The 17,091-nt window shown below is 42.7% G+C and overlaps 1 protein-coding gene across 3 annotated transcripts in view; it reads left to right on the forward strand.

The window, feature by feature from the left end:
• The window catches only part of WDR27 (WD repeat domain 27), a 679,631-nt gene that overhangs the window by 197,480 nt on the left and 465,060 nt on the right, over positions 1-17,091 (forward strand). For all 3 annotated transcript variants that reach the window (XM_044290035.1, XM_044290036.1, XM_044290037.1), the window contains 4 exons: positions 399-502; positions 2,136-2,200; positions 7,897-8,030; positions 16,087-16,157. In XM_044290035.1, coding sequence (XP_044145970.1) covers positions 399-502; positions 2,136-2,200; positions 7,897-8,030; positions 16,087-16,157 — 374 coding nt within the window. The remainder of the gene's footprint in view (positions 1-398; positions 503-2,135; positions 2,201-7,896; positions 8,031-16,086; positions 16,158-17,091) is intronic.

A 17,091-nucleotide genomic window follows, 5' to 3' on the forward strand; every position in this document is an offset into this window, starting at 1 on the left:
TTTTGATTAACTGTAAGCATGCTAGAGAGCAGTGGGAAAGGTTAAAAAAGTGAAATGCTGATGACAGACTCCCTTTAACAGTAGGTCATTCATTAAACGTCATGCTAAACTTTTCCTGGCAACAACTGAAATATAAAAATTGGTTGCCAGATGTGCAACTGTTTAGTTGGATAACTTGGTTTGTGTTTGATACCCCTGTAAGCATTTCCAACAAACATCATCAGATATTTCCTTTTGTCCTATCGTTTGGCTTTTTTAGGATGCTGTTTAGATCACCTTGTTCATCTGGTAGGCTCAGATATAGTACAGTCTGACATATAACTATATTTTCATTACTTTTAGCTGTTTGAATCATTCAGGTTTCATAGATTTTACATTCATTTTTTTATTTATTTTAGGCCACTCTGTGGAAATTCCATACGTCTGTGGGTGGGAAGTTCCACTGATTTGTTTTTAGTCAATATAACTAACTCTGAAGTTGAAGGTGTTCTGCATTTTAAAGGTAAGAATCAGTAATAGACAATGTTTCACAGAAAAATGTCATCTACGGTAAAAAAAAAAAAAGTCCTTACTTTATAAAGCTAGGTATTAAAGGGTTTGAGATGTTAATACTGATGACCTATCCAGCTGTTTGAGAAGACAGTGGCACACCTATGAGCACCGCAGCCTTCTCTGTGCATACCAAGTACAGTGCCGTACATAGTATAGCAGCTGCGCTTGGTATTTTGCTGTACAGATACCTTCCATGTGCATTCATTTGCAGTGTGAAGTTTCACTTTGCTTTTCTTCGTGTTTTGTTCTCCTTTTCTTAGCCCCAAACTGTTACGTGGCAACAGGCGACATATTCCACTCCATTGCAATGCAGTTTACCTATCCTACAAAGTGCTCTACCCCCCCCCCCCTTTTATTTATATATTTTTTTCTTTCTCCAACCATGGCACTCCTTCTGTTTTTGTAATGGTTTAGCTTTCCTGTTTAATAGTAGAGCTTCTACAGTTGCACTGGGCAACTCTGTTTAGCAGCATCTAAGGGACAACAAGTTTTCACCCTTTTAACCCCTACACATAGATCTGAACTTCACTGCTGTGAGTCCTCAGATTGCAAATGCAGAGTAGTTGCCAACTGGTGGAGCAAACAGGAGACATCTTAGTCAGAAGAGCAGAGAGTTGATAGCAGGAAACAGGAGAGAGAATGCCAAAGCAAGGTTGCACCCCAAGCAGGGTGAGTTCCTGGAGGGAACTACAAGTGACAGAACAACAGGCTAAAGGCAAATCAGACAGAAGAGTAGTCAAATGCGAGCCAGGTCAAGAAATGGATATACAGTATCATAGCCTTAACATATCAGGTTGCAGGACACAATAACTGGCACAAGAGGGAGCACAAACCAAGTTCAAATAGAATGCCAGGCGCTTGTATTGGTAACCCAAACATTCCCCTGATTGGTTTGCTAAACGAACCTTCTGTTTGGCTGGCTAGCCAGACTTCTTGATTGGTGGATAGCACTGTGCACTTACTCCCCGACATCCCTACTAACGCCACGGAGAGGACTACAGCAGCGGTTGGTAGGAACAGACATTGTGGGAGGTAAGTATGTTACTATTTTCAAATATGTATTATTTTTTATTTCCTGATCATAATGACACTTTTGTTTGTGACATATCTCTGTTGTCTTTCATATATGTTCATAGATTTTATGATGTTGTCTTTTATTTATCTTCTTATTGTTTTTGGCGCTATCATTTTTAATAACTTTCCCACTTTAGTTTCCGACTTTAGTTTATATAATGCTGAGTTTAACGCCAAATGCGTATTGTACTTGATGAAGGCTCCGATCCAGAACTGAAATGTGTTGTATGTTTTATTAAATAAACGAGTATTGTTTGTGTTACTATCATCTTCCAACTTCCTTTCAACCCTTGGGAATCCCAGAGCAGCGCCAACATTTTTGATCATTTGTCTTACCTTCAGGTCTAGTATTATATGTTGAAAAAATGGCAACTCCAGTCCAGCAATTAGCAGAAAACCACAGTCGTTACCCACGGCCAATAACACTCTAAATAAATGTGTATATAACATGACACTTGATTTATCCATCTTGTTAGACCTTCTAAACTTACTTTGTTTTTCTTGTAAAGATTATGACAACCTCAGCATTAAGTTAGCTGGATCAGTCTCCATTTCCTGTATCTCTGGAGAAAAAGTAAGTTACACAGTATTTTATTATTTCCTATACTAAAAATCACATTTCTATCATCCACTTAGCAAATCTGTTTAACAGGTACTCAAATAAAGGTATACAAATGAAGATGAACTGAAGTGCATTCTTTGGATCAGTTTAATATAGGCTTCTGTGTTTTGGGTATCTGTTACTCTGATGCTGAAAACATGATGTGAACCCAGTCTTAGCTAACTTAGGCTTCGTTTACATCACCGTTCAGCCTTTCCGTTCTCCTGCTCCGTTTAGGGGCAGGAGAACAGAAAGGACGGATAAGCACATAACTGACGCCAAACTGAGTCAAACGGAGCCCTTAGGACACCATAGACTATAATGGGGTCCGTTATGTTTCCACTCAGAAGATGATTTTTAAGCGGAGACAAAGGTTGTGCATGCAGGACTTTTGTCTCCGCTTAAAAATCATCTTCTGAGCGGAATGGAATGGAATTCGGATGTTTCATCCGAAGTCAATTCGCTCATGCCGAGTATACAGTATATTCCAGTAAATTATGTCAGGAAAGTTTCAGTCCTCAAAGAAGTTCCATGGTATTTCAGGAACTCTTCATTTGGATTTTTATTATCGTTGTATATTCAGACATCAGCCTTTGCATTATAGTGAGAAGATATTTTACAATGTACGATTTATAGGAAACAGGATAGAAATCACTTATAATAGAAAATTATATTTTATATTCTATAGCTCACTCAGTATTAACTTTATTATGGTTGCTCTGATTTAAAAAAATCAACCTCTTCTTTGTGCAATATTTTAAGCGTATACTTAACCCTTTCATGACCAAGGGTCATTGATGCCCCAGTGTCCAGGTCAAAATTTACAAATTTGACATGCGTCACTTTATGTGGTAATAGCTTTGGAACACTTTTACTTATCCATGCCATTCTGAGATTGTTTTCTCGTGACACATTGTACTTCATGATAGTCATATATTTGAGTCAATATATTTCACCTTTATTTATGAAAAAATCCCAAATTTACCAAAAATTTTGGAAAATTCACAATTTTCCAAATTTCAATTTCTCTGCTTCTAAAACAGAAAATCATACCTAATAAAATATTTAATACTTAACATTCCCCATATGTCTACTTTATGTTGGCATCATTTTGGAAATGTCATTTAATTTTTTTAGGATGTTAGAAGGCTTAGAAGTTTAGAAGCAATTCTTACAATTTTTAAGAAAATTTCCAAAACCCACTTTTTAAGGACCAGTTCAGGTCTGAAGTCACTTTGTGGGGCTTACATAGTGGAAACCCCCATAAATGACCCCATTGTAGAAACTACACCCCTCAAGTTACTCAAAACTGATTTTACAAACTTTGTAAACCTTTAGGCGTTCCACAAGAATTAAAGGAAAATGGAGATGAAAATTCTAAATTTCACATTTTTGGCAGATTTTCCATTTTTATTAAAAAAAAATCTTTAACACATTGAGGGTTAACAGCCAAACAAAACTCAATATTTATTACCCTGATTCCGCGGTTTACATAAACACCCCACATGTGGTCGTAAACTGCTGTACGGGCACACGGCAGGGCGCAGAAGGAAAGGAATGCCATACGGTTTTTGGAAGGCAGATTGTGCTAGATTGGTTTTCTGAACGCCATATGTTTTTTTTTTTTCTGCCGATCGTCTTGTGCAGGGGCTCGTTTTTTGCAGAAAGTGTTGAGGGTTTTATTGGTACCATTTTGGGGTACATAGGATTTTTTGATCATTCATTATTACACTTTATGGGGCAAGGTGACCCAAAAATTGGCTGTTTTGGAACAGTTATCATTTATTTATTTTTACAGCGTTCATCTGAGGAGTTAGGTCATGTGATAGTTTTATAGAGAAGATTGTTACGGACGTGGCAATACCTAATATGTATACTTTTTCTTATTTATTTAAGTTTTACACAATAATAGCATTTCTGAAACCCAAAAAATGATGTTTTAGTGTCTCGATAGTCTGAGAGCCATAGCTTTTTTTATTTTTTGGGTGATTGTCCTAAATAGGGTTTTCTACTATTAATCATTTTTTGCGGGACGAGGTGGCGGTTTGATTGGTACTATTTTGGGGGTCATACGCCTTTTTGATCGCTTGCTGTTGCACTTTTTGTGATGTAAGGTGAAAAAAATTGCTTTTTTTACACTGTTTTTATTTTATTTTTTTATGGTGTTTATCGGACGGGGTCTATCATGTGATATCTTTATAGAGATGGTCGTTACAGACGCAGTGATACCTAATATGTGTAGTTTTTTTATTTTTCATAGGAAAAGGCAATATTTTATTTTTATTTTTTACATTTTTCTCTATTTTGACATTTTTTTCACATTTTTTTTTTTATCAAGTACCTCTTGGATCATGAAGATCCATTGGGGCTGATTGCTGTACTATACTTTGCAATGCTCTTGCATTGAAAAGTGTAATACATTCAGATGCCCTGTAGGTGGCAACAGCGGACGCTTTTGCAAAGCGTCCGGTTGCCAGGGCAACCATCGGGGCTGCCATCGCAGCGCAGCAGCCCCGATGGTGGAGAGAGGGAGCCCCCTCCCTCTATTAACCCCATTGATGCCGCTGCCGCGGCATCTATGGGGTTACAGAACTTACAGCAGAGTGTCAGCATAGAGCTGACACTCTGATGATGGTGACGGCTCAGGAGTGGAGCCGCCGCCATCAAACACAGACGGGGGCAGCGCTGGAAGTGGGGGGGAGTGTCACGCCAGCAGGGGGCGGACTCAAGGAGGGGGCAGCACTGTGAAAGATGGGCAACAGATGGAGGGGGCACAGATGGGCTGCACAGATCGGGGGTGTGTGTCTGCACAGATCGGGGGGGGGGGGGTGCTGCACAGATGGGGGGGCTGCATGGATCGGGGGGGGGGGAACACATGTCACGACCGCTATCCCAGCAGCAGTCGTGTCGTACCAGACGGAGGGGAAGGGGGACCCTTATCTATGGATGGGAGATAGAACGGCCACCCCTGACTAACCCTAAGCTGGCACCTGTCTGCCCTGATACCCTAGACGGGGTGTGAACCCGTGCGGCGAGCAGGATGCCTAAACGCTCAGTCACCCTAGCAAGACTAGACTGGGGAAAGGCAGATGGGAGCACTAGTCACCATCACTCATGTCTAGGAGAACAACAGGGGAAGACAGCAACAAACAAACAATCTATAACAGAGAATAGACTTATCCAGTCACGAGCAGAGAAGGTGATCCCAATAACGACAGTCCACGCCAGACAAGAGCTCCACAGCAATACCATCAAACGATCTCCTTCAAAGGTCAGAATAACACTGGAAGTAAGGACTATATCTGGCAATGACTGCAAGTGAAACTAAAACTAATATAGTAGCTGGGAGTGGCAGACAGGACTCACCTGAGAAGGATGCCTACAAACTCCCAGTCAGGACAAAAAGGTTCACAAGGCAAAACCCTGATGACATACCCTGAACCACAGAGCAAACTCACAAGCTATCGCGAGTAGTAAGTCGCTGCGACCTTCTCCTCCCAGACCTGTCTGGATCAGTCACAGTCGTGACAACACGAGGACACTGATTTCAGGCTCTGATCTGCAGAGCGCAGAGCATCAGAGCCTGAAACCGGCATTTTTACACTGCCGCGATCCGATTGGTTAGTCTGCACAGACTAACCAATCGGATCGATTGCCAGCAAGGGACCACTCTGATTGGTCCCTTGCCGGCATTACTGCACTGTATGCTGTCCGTGACAGCATACAGGGCAGGGGCAGAAGCTTTAATCCAAGCGCATTGCAGCGCTTGGATTAAAGGGTTTCTACCACTTCGCTGCACATATTTAGCTGTCAGACACTAGCGATCCGCTAGTGTCTGCTCTGCCCAACCATCCTAATATAATTGCTTTTGGGGCAGCCGTTTTGCTAAAAAAAGAACTTTTATTAATATGCTAATGAGCCACTAGGTGCTATGGGGGCGTCATTAGCACCTAAAGGCTCCGTCTACTTTCAGAAACTGCCGCTCTGCCCAACCATCCTAATATAATTGCTTTTGGGGCAGCCGTTTTGCTAAAAAAAAGAACTTTTATTAATATGCTAATGAGCATCTAGGTGCTATGGGGGCGTCATTAGCACCTAGAGGCTCCGTCTACCTTCAGAAACTGCCGCCGCCCAGCGTGTCCCTCCAGCCCGCCCATCTCCTCCTGAATGCGATCCTCCTTGTGAGCGCCTGTATTCGGCGCATGCGCAGTGAATGTCTGACAGCTTCCCTGCTCAGACATCTCCACTGCGCCTGTTCCTTGGAGCACTATGACGTCATCACGCAGGCGCAGTGGAGATGTCTGAGCAAAGAAGCGGTCAGACATTCACTGCGCATGCGCAGAATACATACGCTCACAAGGAGGATCGCATTCAGGAGGAGATGGGCGGGCTGGAGGGACGCGCTGGGCGGCGACAGTTTCTGAAGGTAGACGGAGCCTCTAGGTGCTAATGACGCCCCCATAGCACCTAGAGGCTCATTAGCATATTAATAAAAGTTCTTTTTTTAGCAAAACGGCTGCCCCAAAAGCAATTATATTAGGATGGTTGGGCAGAGCGGCAGTTTCTGAAGGTAGACGGCGGCAGTTTCTGAAGGTAGACGGAGCCTTTAGGTGCTAATGACGCCCCCATAGCACCTAGTGGCTCATTAGCATATTAATAAAAGTTCTTTTTTTAGCAAAACGGCTGCCCCAAAAGCAATTATATTAGGATGGTTGGGCAGAGCAGACACTAGCGGATCGCTAGTGTCTGACAGCTAAATATGTGCAACGAAGTGGTAGAAACCCTTTAAAGAGCTGCCAGAACGTATATATATACGTGGTAGCTGGGGTATGTGCATCTATCACGTATATATACAGATTGCGATCGGGAAGGGGTTAAAGAGGTTATGTCACGAAACATATTCTAAATTTTTCAAACCAGCACCTGAATCTGAATACAATGCTGTGCTTGTCGGGCACACTCAGTTTAAAGGGAACCTGTCACCAGGATTTTGTGTATACAGCTGAGGACATGGGTTGCTAGATGGTCGCTAGCACATCCACAATACCCAGTCCCCATAGCTCTGTGTGCTTTTATTGTGTAAAAAAAACGATTTGATACATATGCAAATTAACCCGAGATGAGTCCTGTCCCGGAGATGAGTCCAGCGCGAAGGAGCCCAGCACCGCTACGCATCCTCAGAATCTCCTCCTTGCTCTCCAACGTCAGAAAGCTAGAGCACCCTAATCTCGCTATGTGTGAGCTAGCGCATGCGCAGTTCCTTCCCTGAGGCTGATGCCAGCACAGGGAAGGAACACTATGACGACACTGCGCATGCGCTATGTGTTTTTTTTTTTTTTTTAGGGTAGACAGGTGGCTTTAATCAATGATTATATGTACCCAAAATGGTGCATTAAAAATAACTTGTCCTGCAAACAATAAGGTACATTGATAGAAAAAAATAACAAAGAGTTATAGCTCTTGGAATGGGATTTAAAAAAAAAAATGGTGTGGTCACAATGTTGCAATTATTACTGTTTTGTTGTACTTTGCTTTCAGATTTCTTGCAAGTGGTTTTTAGCACTTATCTCATCATTTATGGATAATATTTATTCTAAATATTTTACCAATGAAATTGTAATGTTTTTTGTCTCATGAATTTGCTCTCCAAACATCTTATTCTTGTGCAGGTTATTTCTTTAATTGCTTCAATGTTTGGATGCAAAATATCTTTGATAAGGTTTGATACACACGCCTTTTTGCAACTTGAAAAGCACCGACTGCAGGATTTTGGACCAGGAACCAATTTGTCCATTGTTTCCAGGTAATCCTTGAGTAACACAACAGCCTATGTTTCTTTTGGATCGTCCTATATGTCAGTGCAGCATTCACCTCTTTGCCTTTTTATTCATGATTCTGCTATATTTGAAAATTTTTCTTGTTCAGGACTTTATTTTTCTTTGCTAATTTATAGCTTTTTGTGAACAGGTAGTATGTATATATATATATATATATATGTTAGCAACCAGTATTCCACACATTCCACTTTTGTTCCTCATATTCCCCCATGTATCAATGTAGTGCCATATAAATCCACATGGCATAAAAAGCACACTCCCAAAAAATGCTACATTTTATGTATTGACTTATAGAACCCCAATTCCAACAAAGTTTGGACGCTGTGTAAATCTAAATTAATGTACCATATTTTTCGCCCTATAAGACACACCTGCCCATAAGACGCAACTGGGTTTTAGAGAAAAATTGAATAATAGGAAAATGAAAATAGGAAAAGAAATATTTTGAACAAAAGGTAGGGTTAATGAATCACATTAACCCCAATCTTTCTGGCTGCCTGGTACTTATGTTTTTGCCTGCCTTTATTTTCAGACAGACTAATCACTCTTGTACTGGGGGGAGAGGATGGGTGATACCTGCTGGCTGCTGCTGAGTGAAGTGCACACTGTGGGGCTGGGGTCTGGGCTTATACTGAGGAGGACAGTCAAGAGGGAAGGCTGATGCTGCTGTTCATCACACTCACAAGCTCAGACGGCGCAGCCGTTTATTCCCTCCCCTGTCCCTCCTCCTCCTATAATTATCAGCTCATTCATTGGTGGCAGTGGTGTGGGCAGCTTCAGAGCCCACTGTTTTCATTGGGGCAGTGCCGGCTGGATCATAAGAGGGAGGGACTCCCTCTCTCCTTCTTCCGTGGCCGAAGTGAAAATGAAGCGTCCTGAGCAGCGCACCGCCCACTTCCTCAATGCTGCAGATTGGCAGGAGCTGTTCCCTTAACCATGCCACGTAAAAGCGCTGGGCTCTTTGTCAGCAGGTACCGTACACACCAAGATTGATGTCCGGTACATCTCAGACAGCCTTTTTTTTACCTTACCACTGTATTCGTCCTATAAGACGCACTATCATTCCCCCCCCCCCCCCCCCCCCCACTTTGAGGGGAAAAGTGCATCTTGTAGGGCAAAAAATACGGTAAATAAAAACAGAATGCAGTGATTTGCAAATCTCATAGACCCATATTTTATTCACAGTAGATCACAGAACACACTTCAGATGTTGAAAGTGAGACATTTCATGAAAAAATTAACTCATTTAGATCTTGATGGCAGCAAAACGTCTCAAAAAAAGTTGGGACAGGGCCATGACTACCATTGTGTAGAATCCCTGCTTCTTTTAACAGCAGTCTGTAATTGTCTGGGAAGTGAGGAGACCAATTGCTGGAGATTTGGGAGAGGAATGTTGTCCCATTATTGTCTGATGTAGGATTCTAGCTGCTCAATAGACTGGGTCTTCTTTCTTTTCATTTCATTATGCACCAACTGTTTTCTATTGCTGAAAGGCCTGGACGGCAGGCCAGTTCAGCACCAGGAATCTTCTCTGAAGCCATGCTTTTGTGATGGATGTCGTATGTTGTTTAGCATTGTCTTGCTGAAATATGCAAGGCCTGCCCAAAAGACATTTTTTGGATGCGAACATATGTTGTTCTAGAACTGCTATATATTATTCAGCATTGATAATGCCTTTCCAGATGTGTAAGCTGCCCGCACCATACGCACTAATGTGACCCATACCATCAGAGATGCAGGCTTCTGAACTGTGTGCTGATAACAAGCTGGATGAGATAGCAGAACATGATGTCCATGGTTTCCAAAAATAATTTAAATTATTATTTTTTTTTTTAACAAATCTTTATTTAGCACGACAAGCATGGTAAAAAAGACAAAAACATTATGCGGGCACAAGCCCAACAATCGAGGAGGCATATACAGTACACTGATGTAAGTATAGTATAGGTACAGTAGCGAAATAGAACAAGCAATAAGGAAAATGATAGGCGTAGGCAGACCTGACTTGAATGGTAAGTGTGGTCTCTAAAAAGGGTCAAAATCCCGCAAGGGCATGACCAACTCTGCCAGCAAGACAGGAGTAGAACAGGCTAAGGCAGCAAAATATTAGGCAAATGCTGAGTGAGACATAGTTCTTAACAACCTAAGCAAACGTGGCATACAATATAGGATGAACGGCAAGAATAGGTGGTCACTGAAGGGGAGATTTGCTTGTGGAGTCCTCGGTAGGGAGGTACATGCTCCTCAATTCTGTCTCCAACCAGTTCAACCACGGTCCCCACATACTACTAAATTTGTCGTGCGAGAGGGTCTCCCAACTGGATAGTTCTTCAAACCTGCATATCTCGTGAACCTTCTGGGTCCATTCCTCAATTGAAGGTACTTGTGTCGAGAGCCAATGTAGAGGGATCAAAAGCTTGGCAGCCGACAACATGTGTGCTAATAGAGAAGATTTGTGTAAAGGGAAATCTTTTGAAGGCAAATTGAGAAGGACCAAAGTCGGGAAGAGTCGAGGGGCCGAAGGGCAAATTTGCTGAAATATCTTGCTAAGCGAGGTCCAGAACTGGGAGACCCCCCCGGCACGACCACCATATATGCAAGAGTGTACCGACTTCTTCGTGACATCTCCAGCAGGCTGGGGGTGTGAGAGGGTCCAACCTATGTAGTACCTCCGGAGTACGGTACCATCTCGTCAGTAGTTTAAAGGAATTCTCCTGGATTCTAATGCATCTGGAGAACCCGTGAGAATTACTCAGTAGTGAGGAGACGGACTCATCCGATAAGGTTATACCCAAATCCTGCTCCCACTTCCCAATGAAGGCCGGTCTACTAGGTGCGCCCTCCAGCAGCAGTTTGTTGTAAACTAGCGAGATGATTTTCCTCGCCAGTTTGGACGAGGCTACAAGAGTGTCGAACCAAGAGGGTACAAAATTTCTGTTAGCTATAGCAAGGTACTTTTGGCATATAAATGAAAAATGAGAGTAGTGCAAAGAGGTCCAACTCAAAGCCAACTGTGATGCCCGGAGGTCCCCCAAGGATGCAACTCGTCCATCTCTCACGAAGTCCCCTACAGCAAACGCATCAAAGGCAGGCCATATTCCCAGGACATCCGAGTAATTTGATGACAGACAGCACGGCAGCAGGTGCATGGGGAGAAGGGGCGAAGGACCAGGAGAGAAACAGAATTTCTTGGCTACAATGTTCCAAGATGTTAAGAGACTTTTAAGAAGAGGTGGTGCGTCTGGACACTGAGCAGGACCATGACCAACCGTCCAGAGGCGAGCAAGTACATCCAGAGGTATTAGTTGGCGGGCAATTTGGCAACCCAATTTTTTGATGTTGATGTTTAGTATTTCGCTCAGTAAGCGGATTTGAATTGCCCTATAGTATAGTCTGATGTCTGGTAAACCAAAGCCGCCTTTGTGTTTGGGGAGGGTTAATAGCGCATGCGCTAATCTCGGACGAGCCCGCCTCCAAATGAAGCCAGAAATAATCCTGCGCAGATCCAGGAAATAAGAGTCTGGCAAATAAATAGTAAAGTCTGGAGTAAAAATAGCAGTTTGGGAAGGATAAACGTTTTAATTATATTTTTCCGCCCCATCCAAGAGACAAATGGGATATCCAAATGTTTCAATTGTTCTTTGATATCAACCAGGAGAGGGACATAGTTTAACTGAAAGGCCTTATCTATACTGGCTGAGATCTTCACCCCTAAGTAGGTGACAGAGGTTGACCATTGAAAGGGATGATCACAAGACAGCAATGAGATGGTTGCATCAGGGACACAGACCCCCATAGCTGTACATTTTGATAGATTTATCTTAAAGTTCGACAAATGGCCAAAAGACTCGAAAAGACCTAAAATAGCTGGAAACGCCTTTACAGGGTCCGGCAGGAGGAGCAGCATGTCGTCAGCAAACGCTGCGACCTTATGAGTCGACGCGCCCACCCTTAGCCCGGCAATGTCATCATCCTGCCTGATAGCCTGCAACAGCATCTCCAGACAAAGGATGAAGAGGGAGGGAGAGAGGGGGCAACCCTGCCTGGTACCGTTGGCGATGGCGAACGAAGGTGAAAGTATGCCATTGACTCTAACCTTCGCGTGAGGTGAGGAGTACAGGGACAGCACCGCAGGGATGAAATGAGGAGGGAATCCAAATTTATTCAAAGTGGCTTCCATAAACTCCCAATCCACCCTATCGAATGCCTTCTCGGCATCAGTACTGAGAAGGGTAAGCTGCGAGTTATTTGCCAGGGAGTATTCTATGGCTTGTAATACCCTATAAGTGCCATCCCTGCACTCCCGACCCCCCATGAAACCGGCCTGGTCGCCACCTATCAGCCTCTGGAGTAATGGGTTAATTCTATGAGCCAAAATCTTTGCCCATAATTTAGTGTCTGCATTTAGCAGAGAAATGGGCCTATAACTGGATGGGAGAAGAATTTAAAATTTTTAATAGGACCATAGAACAACAGTTTTCCATTTTGTCCCAGTCCATTTTAAATAAACTTTGACCTAGAGAAGATAGCGGCTTCTTTGCATGATACAGCATTAACTGGCATTTGTGGATTGCACATTGAACTGTGTTCTGGAAGTGTTCCTAAGCACATGCAGTGATTTCCGGTACAAAATCATACCTGTTTTTAATGCAGTCCTGTCTGAGGGCTGGTAGATCATGAAAATCCTGTATTGATTATTGGCCCTGCGCACATGGATTTCTACAGATACTCTAAATATTTTGATGACATTATGTACTTTAGATGGTGGGATATTCAAAGTGTGTGTAATCTTATGTTGAGGGACATTTTTCGGAAATTGTTCCATAATTTTTAGACATAGTTTTTCGCAGATTGTTGAACCTCTGCCCATCTTTGCTTCTGAAAGACTCTCTAACATGATGTTTTAAAATTTTTACATTTAGTCATGTGACTAATGTGCATGTGCAAATTGCACCCATAATGTGTTCCCTGCTAATCTGTGCCACCATGGTAAAAAAAAAAAAAAAAATTGGATAAATGCAAAATAATAATAATAATAGTTAAATAAAAATAAAATGTAAAAAAAGAAAGCAGCTCCCCCAAAAAAGTGCACACCTCCCCCAAAATCGATACCAATAAATTTTAGACATTGAGCATGACACAAAATTGAATTTTTCAAGGACGTCAGGTCCTCAGGCATATATATTAAAACATTTTTAGCTGCAGTGAAGGCACATATGAACATGGGACCAACAGAGATGCCTTCAGCTGCCAGGTGCACATGTAACAGGTCAGCCAGTGTCATAGGTACAAATCTGCTGACAGATGCCCTTTAAAGGCCATTGCACCTAAGTCTAGGCGCAAGTGGGATTTCAATGCCAACCTCGTCACTTTCTGAAATGAGAGGGTGGCATAGGTGCGGTATGGGCCTCTGCACATTTATCAGAATTTACGTCAGTTTTCTTGCTTATGTGTTCCCATACAGATTAACAGTGGTCTAATAGAAATAACCCATAGATCACTGTTACCAGTGATCAGTATGGTCAGACATGAAAAGAAGATGCATATCACATTCTTCTAAGTCCCCGCTCTGCACAGATTCCCTGTGATATTACTGATGTCATGGGGCTGACTAGCAACCATCCACATGTAGAAACAGTGTGATCTTCCTTAGGCCTCTTTCACTGGGACCGCAAATTGCAGTCCGCAATGCACGGGCACCGACCGTGGGCCAGCCGCATGCGGATCGCAGACCCATTCCCTTGAATAGGGTCAGCGATTCTTCCATTCTGCAAAAAGATAGAACAAGTTCTATTTTTTTTGCAGAACGGAAGCATGGAATGGAACCCCACGGAAGCACTCCGTAATGCTTCAGTGGGGCTCCGTTCCGTGCTTCCGTTCCATTCCGCACCGCATCTCCGGATTTGCAGACCCATTCAAGTGATGCGGAATGCACACGACTGGTGCCCCGTGTATTGCAGACACGCCGTATGCAGGCCGGAATACGGCCATGGCTGGGCAACGACCGTGTGAAAGAGGCTTTATGGAACTGCTTACAGGAGCAGGCAGTGGCTTTATGGAACTGCTTACAGGAGCAGGCAGTGGTTTATTAGGTAAATTAAGGGACCAGTCCATTAACCTGTTAATTTATGTGGTGATGCCGCTCTGTTCGCCTGCTGTGCCCCATTACTGTCTCCTGCTCCATATGCCAATTACTATCAGAGCAATGGGGAGGAGACATCAGCTTCTGTAGTGGGAGTTCCTTCTCCCTGGCTGTAGCGCTGTCCAATCGCAGCGCAGCGAGAAGGAACGCCCACTAAAGAAGCTGATGTCTCCTCCCCATTGCTCCGATAGTAATTAGCATATGGAGCAGGAGACCGTAATGGGGCACAGCGGGCGAACGGAATGGCGCCCAGGGATAATAGTAAGTGCTGGGACATGCTACTTAAAGTCTGGACCATATAAGTTCGTCTTTAACACATAGTACAGGAGGGAGGTGCCGGCAGCAGAATCGCATAGCCGGCACCCTGCCTCTGACAGGGAGCTGTGATCAGCGGCAGTTAACCCCTCAGGTGCGGCACCTGAGGGGTTAACTGCCGCTGATCTGCTGCCAGTACCTGCCTCATTGGTGATGCAGTGCTCCCTCCCCACCCCATTTAAATCATTGGTGGCACAGTGTGCTCGCCCCTCTCAACCCCTCAGTATTAAATTAAAATCATTGGTGGCAGTGGCCACAGGGTCCCCTCCCCTTCTCCTCATTGGTGGCAGTGACAGCTTCTGATTGTAGCCCCGGCATTGTAATCCTGCGGCTCTGATCGGTTACTATGGCAGCCAGGACGCTACTGAAGCCCTGGCTGCCATAGTCGGCTCCCTGCTGCTGTGTGCACAGAGCCCAGGGCAGCAAGGACAGTGTGAGATCCTATTCACCCTGATAGAGATCTATGAGGGTGAATAGGACAAGGGATGAAAGATCCCAGGTTCTAGCTCCTAAGGGGGAAAATAGTTATTAAATAAAAAGTGTAAAACATAAAAAAAAACACACCAAAATATTAAGTATAAATCACCCCCTTTCCCAATTTCACATATAAAATATATAAACAATAAATAAATAAACATATCACATATCCCCACGTCAGAAAAGTCTAAATGATTGAAATCTAAAAAATCTATGAAGTGAACACCGGAACAGAAAATGTTTTATAAAACTGCGCGATCCGCCATTTAAAAAAAATGCAGAATGCACGTGGATTTTTTTGTTTATTTTTTCGCGTGGTATCGAGTATCGCAATACTTTTTTATGGTATCGAAATTGAATACAAAATTTGGTATCGCAACAACTCTAGGGGAGATTTATCAAAAGTGGTGCAAAAGAAAACTGAATTAGTTGCCCATGGCAGACAATCAGATTCTAACTTTCATTTTCCAAAGGAGCTCTGAAAAATTAAAGTTGGAATCTGATTGGTTGCTATGGAAAATAAGTCAGTTTTACTTTACACTGGTTTTGATAAATCTACCTTATGTATTTTGGTAGTTAGCATGCTTCCGGCCCTTTGACAAAGACTACTATGTAGTCAAAATGTTGCAATACTTTTTGGCTATGCTGCACATTTTTTCATGGACCCACTATGAATAAAAGTTCATTTCTGGAGATGCTGCCGTCAAACTTGTTTGCATGCTGATGTACAGTCACTGGCCTAGGAAGAGGCTGGAGCACTCAAGGCCTCTTCTAACCGCTGATCGTGGGGGTCCCGTGTGATCTGATACTGATGACCTATCCTAAGGATAAGTCATTAATATATTTTCCTGAAAAACTGCATTATCCACTGCTTTATGGCTAAGTTGTTTAGTTCATAGTAATAATACTTACAATTTACTGAGACAGATCTAGCTAATCAGAAGTTTCATGAACTGATGTGAGGCAAAAGTGACTGTGCTCTTTTGCCAGATCTACTTGCCTGGACACTGTTTTCCTGTTGCTGTCACTTAAAACTGGAAGCAGTCTTTGTCTCATGTGTTAAAATATATTTGTTTTTCCTTCTTTAGTGATCCACTGCTATTGACATCTCCTTTACGGTGTGACATTTCAAAGAAGCAGGACAAACCAAAGCCAAAAGGTATATAAGGACTGATAGAATGTACCGTATATTTTTTTAGGCCTTGTTCACATTAGTGTTCTCACTTTTGTTTTTTTGCTCTGTTAGGGCTCTTTCACACTGCATTTTTTTATTCATTTAAAATGATCAGATTTTTTATTTAAAAAAACTGTGTAACTGATATCTAGGCTTCTATAGTAAAAAACAGATGCTAGAAGTGCACAAGGGTAGGTTCACATATGAGGCAACCAACTCTGGTAGTCTTTTCTGGCAGATCAACAGACTACTAGAGTTACTGTATCTGTTATAGCTGGATACTGCTGTTCACTGCTGGATCCTCATTGACTATAATGGGATCTGACGAAGTTACAGCTGCTTTCTGTCATAAATGTCATCTTTTGGATAGAAAAATACAGCTGCAAGCAGCTGGATCCCCGTTGGATCCCATTATAGTCAATGGGTATCTGACGGTGTGCATCAGTATCTGGCTGTGCTGGGTACGGTAACTCTGGTAGTCTGTTGTTCCTCTGCCGTGACAGACTAGCGGACTTGCTTGCCACATATGTGAACCCAGGATTGCCATCAGGAATTTCAGAGCCCCATACAGGCAAACCATGTTGGTCCCCCTCAGTCCTTCTCACATTCATAGTCATAAAAATCAGAACTATATGTAATGTACATATTATTATGATTATAGGGATACCAAGTACTGTTTTGTGATACTCTATAGTAAATATGTTACAAAAACACATTTTTTGAAGTGGATTGTGCTCCGTAATTTTTTTTGTTGTAACTTTAACTTTGTAGAACAATGTAACTTTTACCATAAAAGAAAAAATGCTGGAAAGTTAAAATAGTTTTAGTAAAACAGTTAGTTTACAGGTCTTGGTGGGATTTGAACCCCTGGTATTCTGTACATGAGGCAATAGACTTCCCAATAATCTATAGAAGGGCT

The sequence above is a fragment of the Bufo gargarizans genome, chromosome 4, assembly GCF_014858855.1.
Source record: "Bufo gargarizans isolate SCDJY-AF-19 chromosome 4, ASM1485885v1, whole genome shotgun sequence".
NCBI classification, from domain to species: domain Eukaryota; kingdom Metazoa; phylum Chordata; class Amphibia; order Anura; family Bufonidae; genus Bufo; species Bufo gargarizans.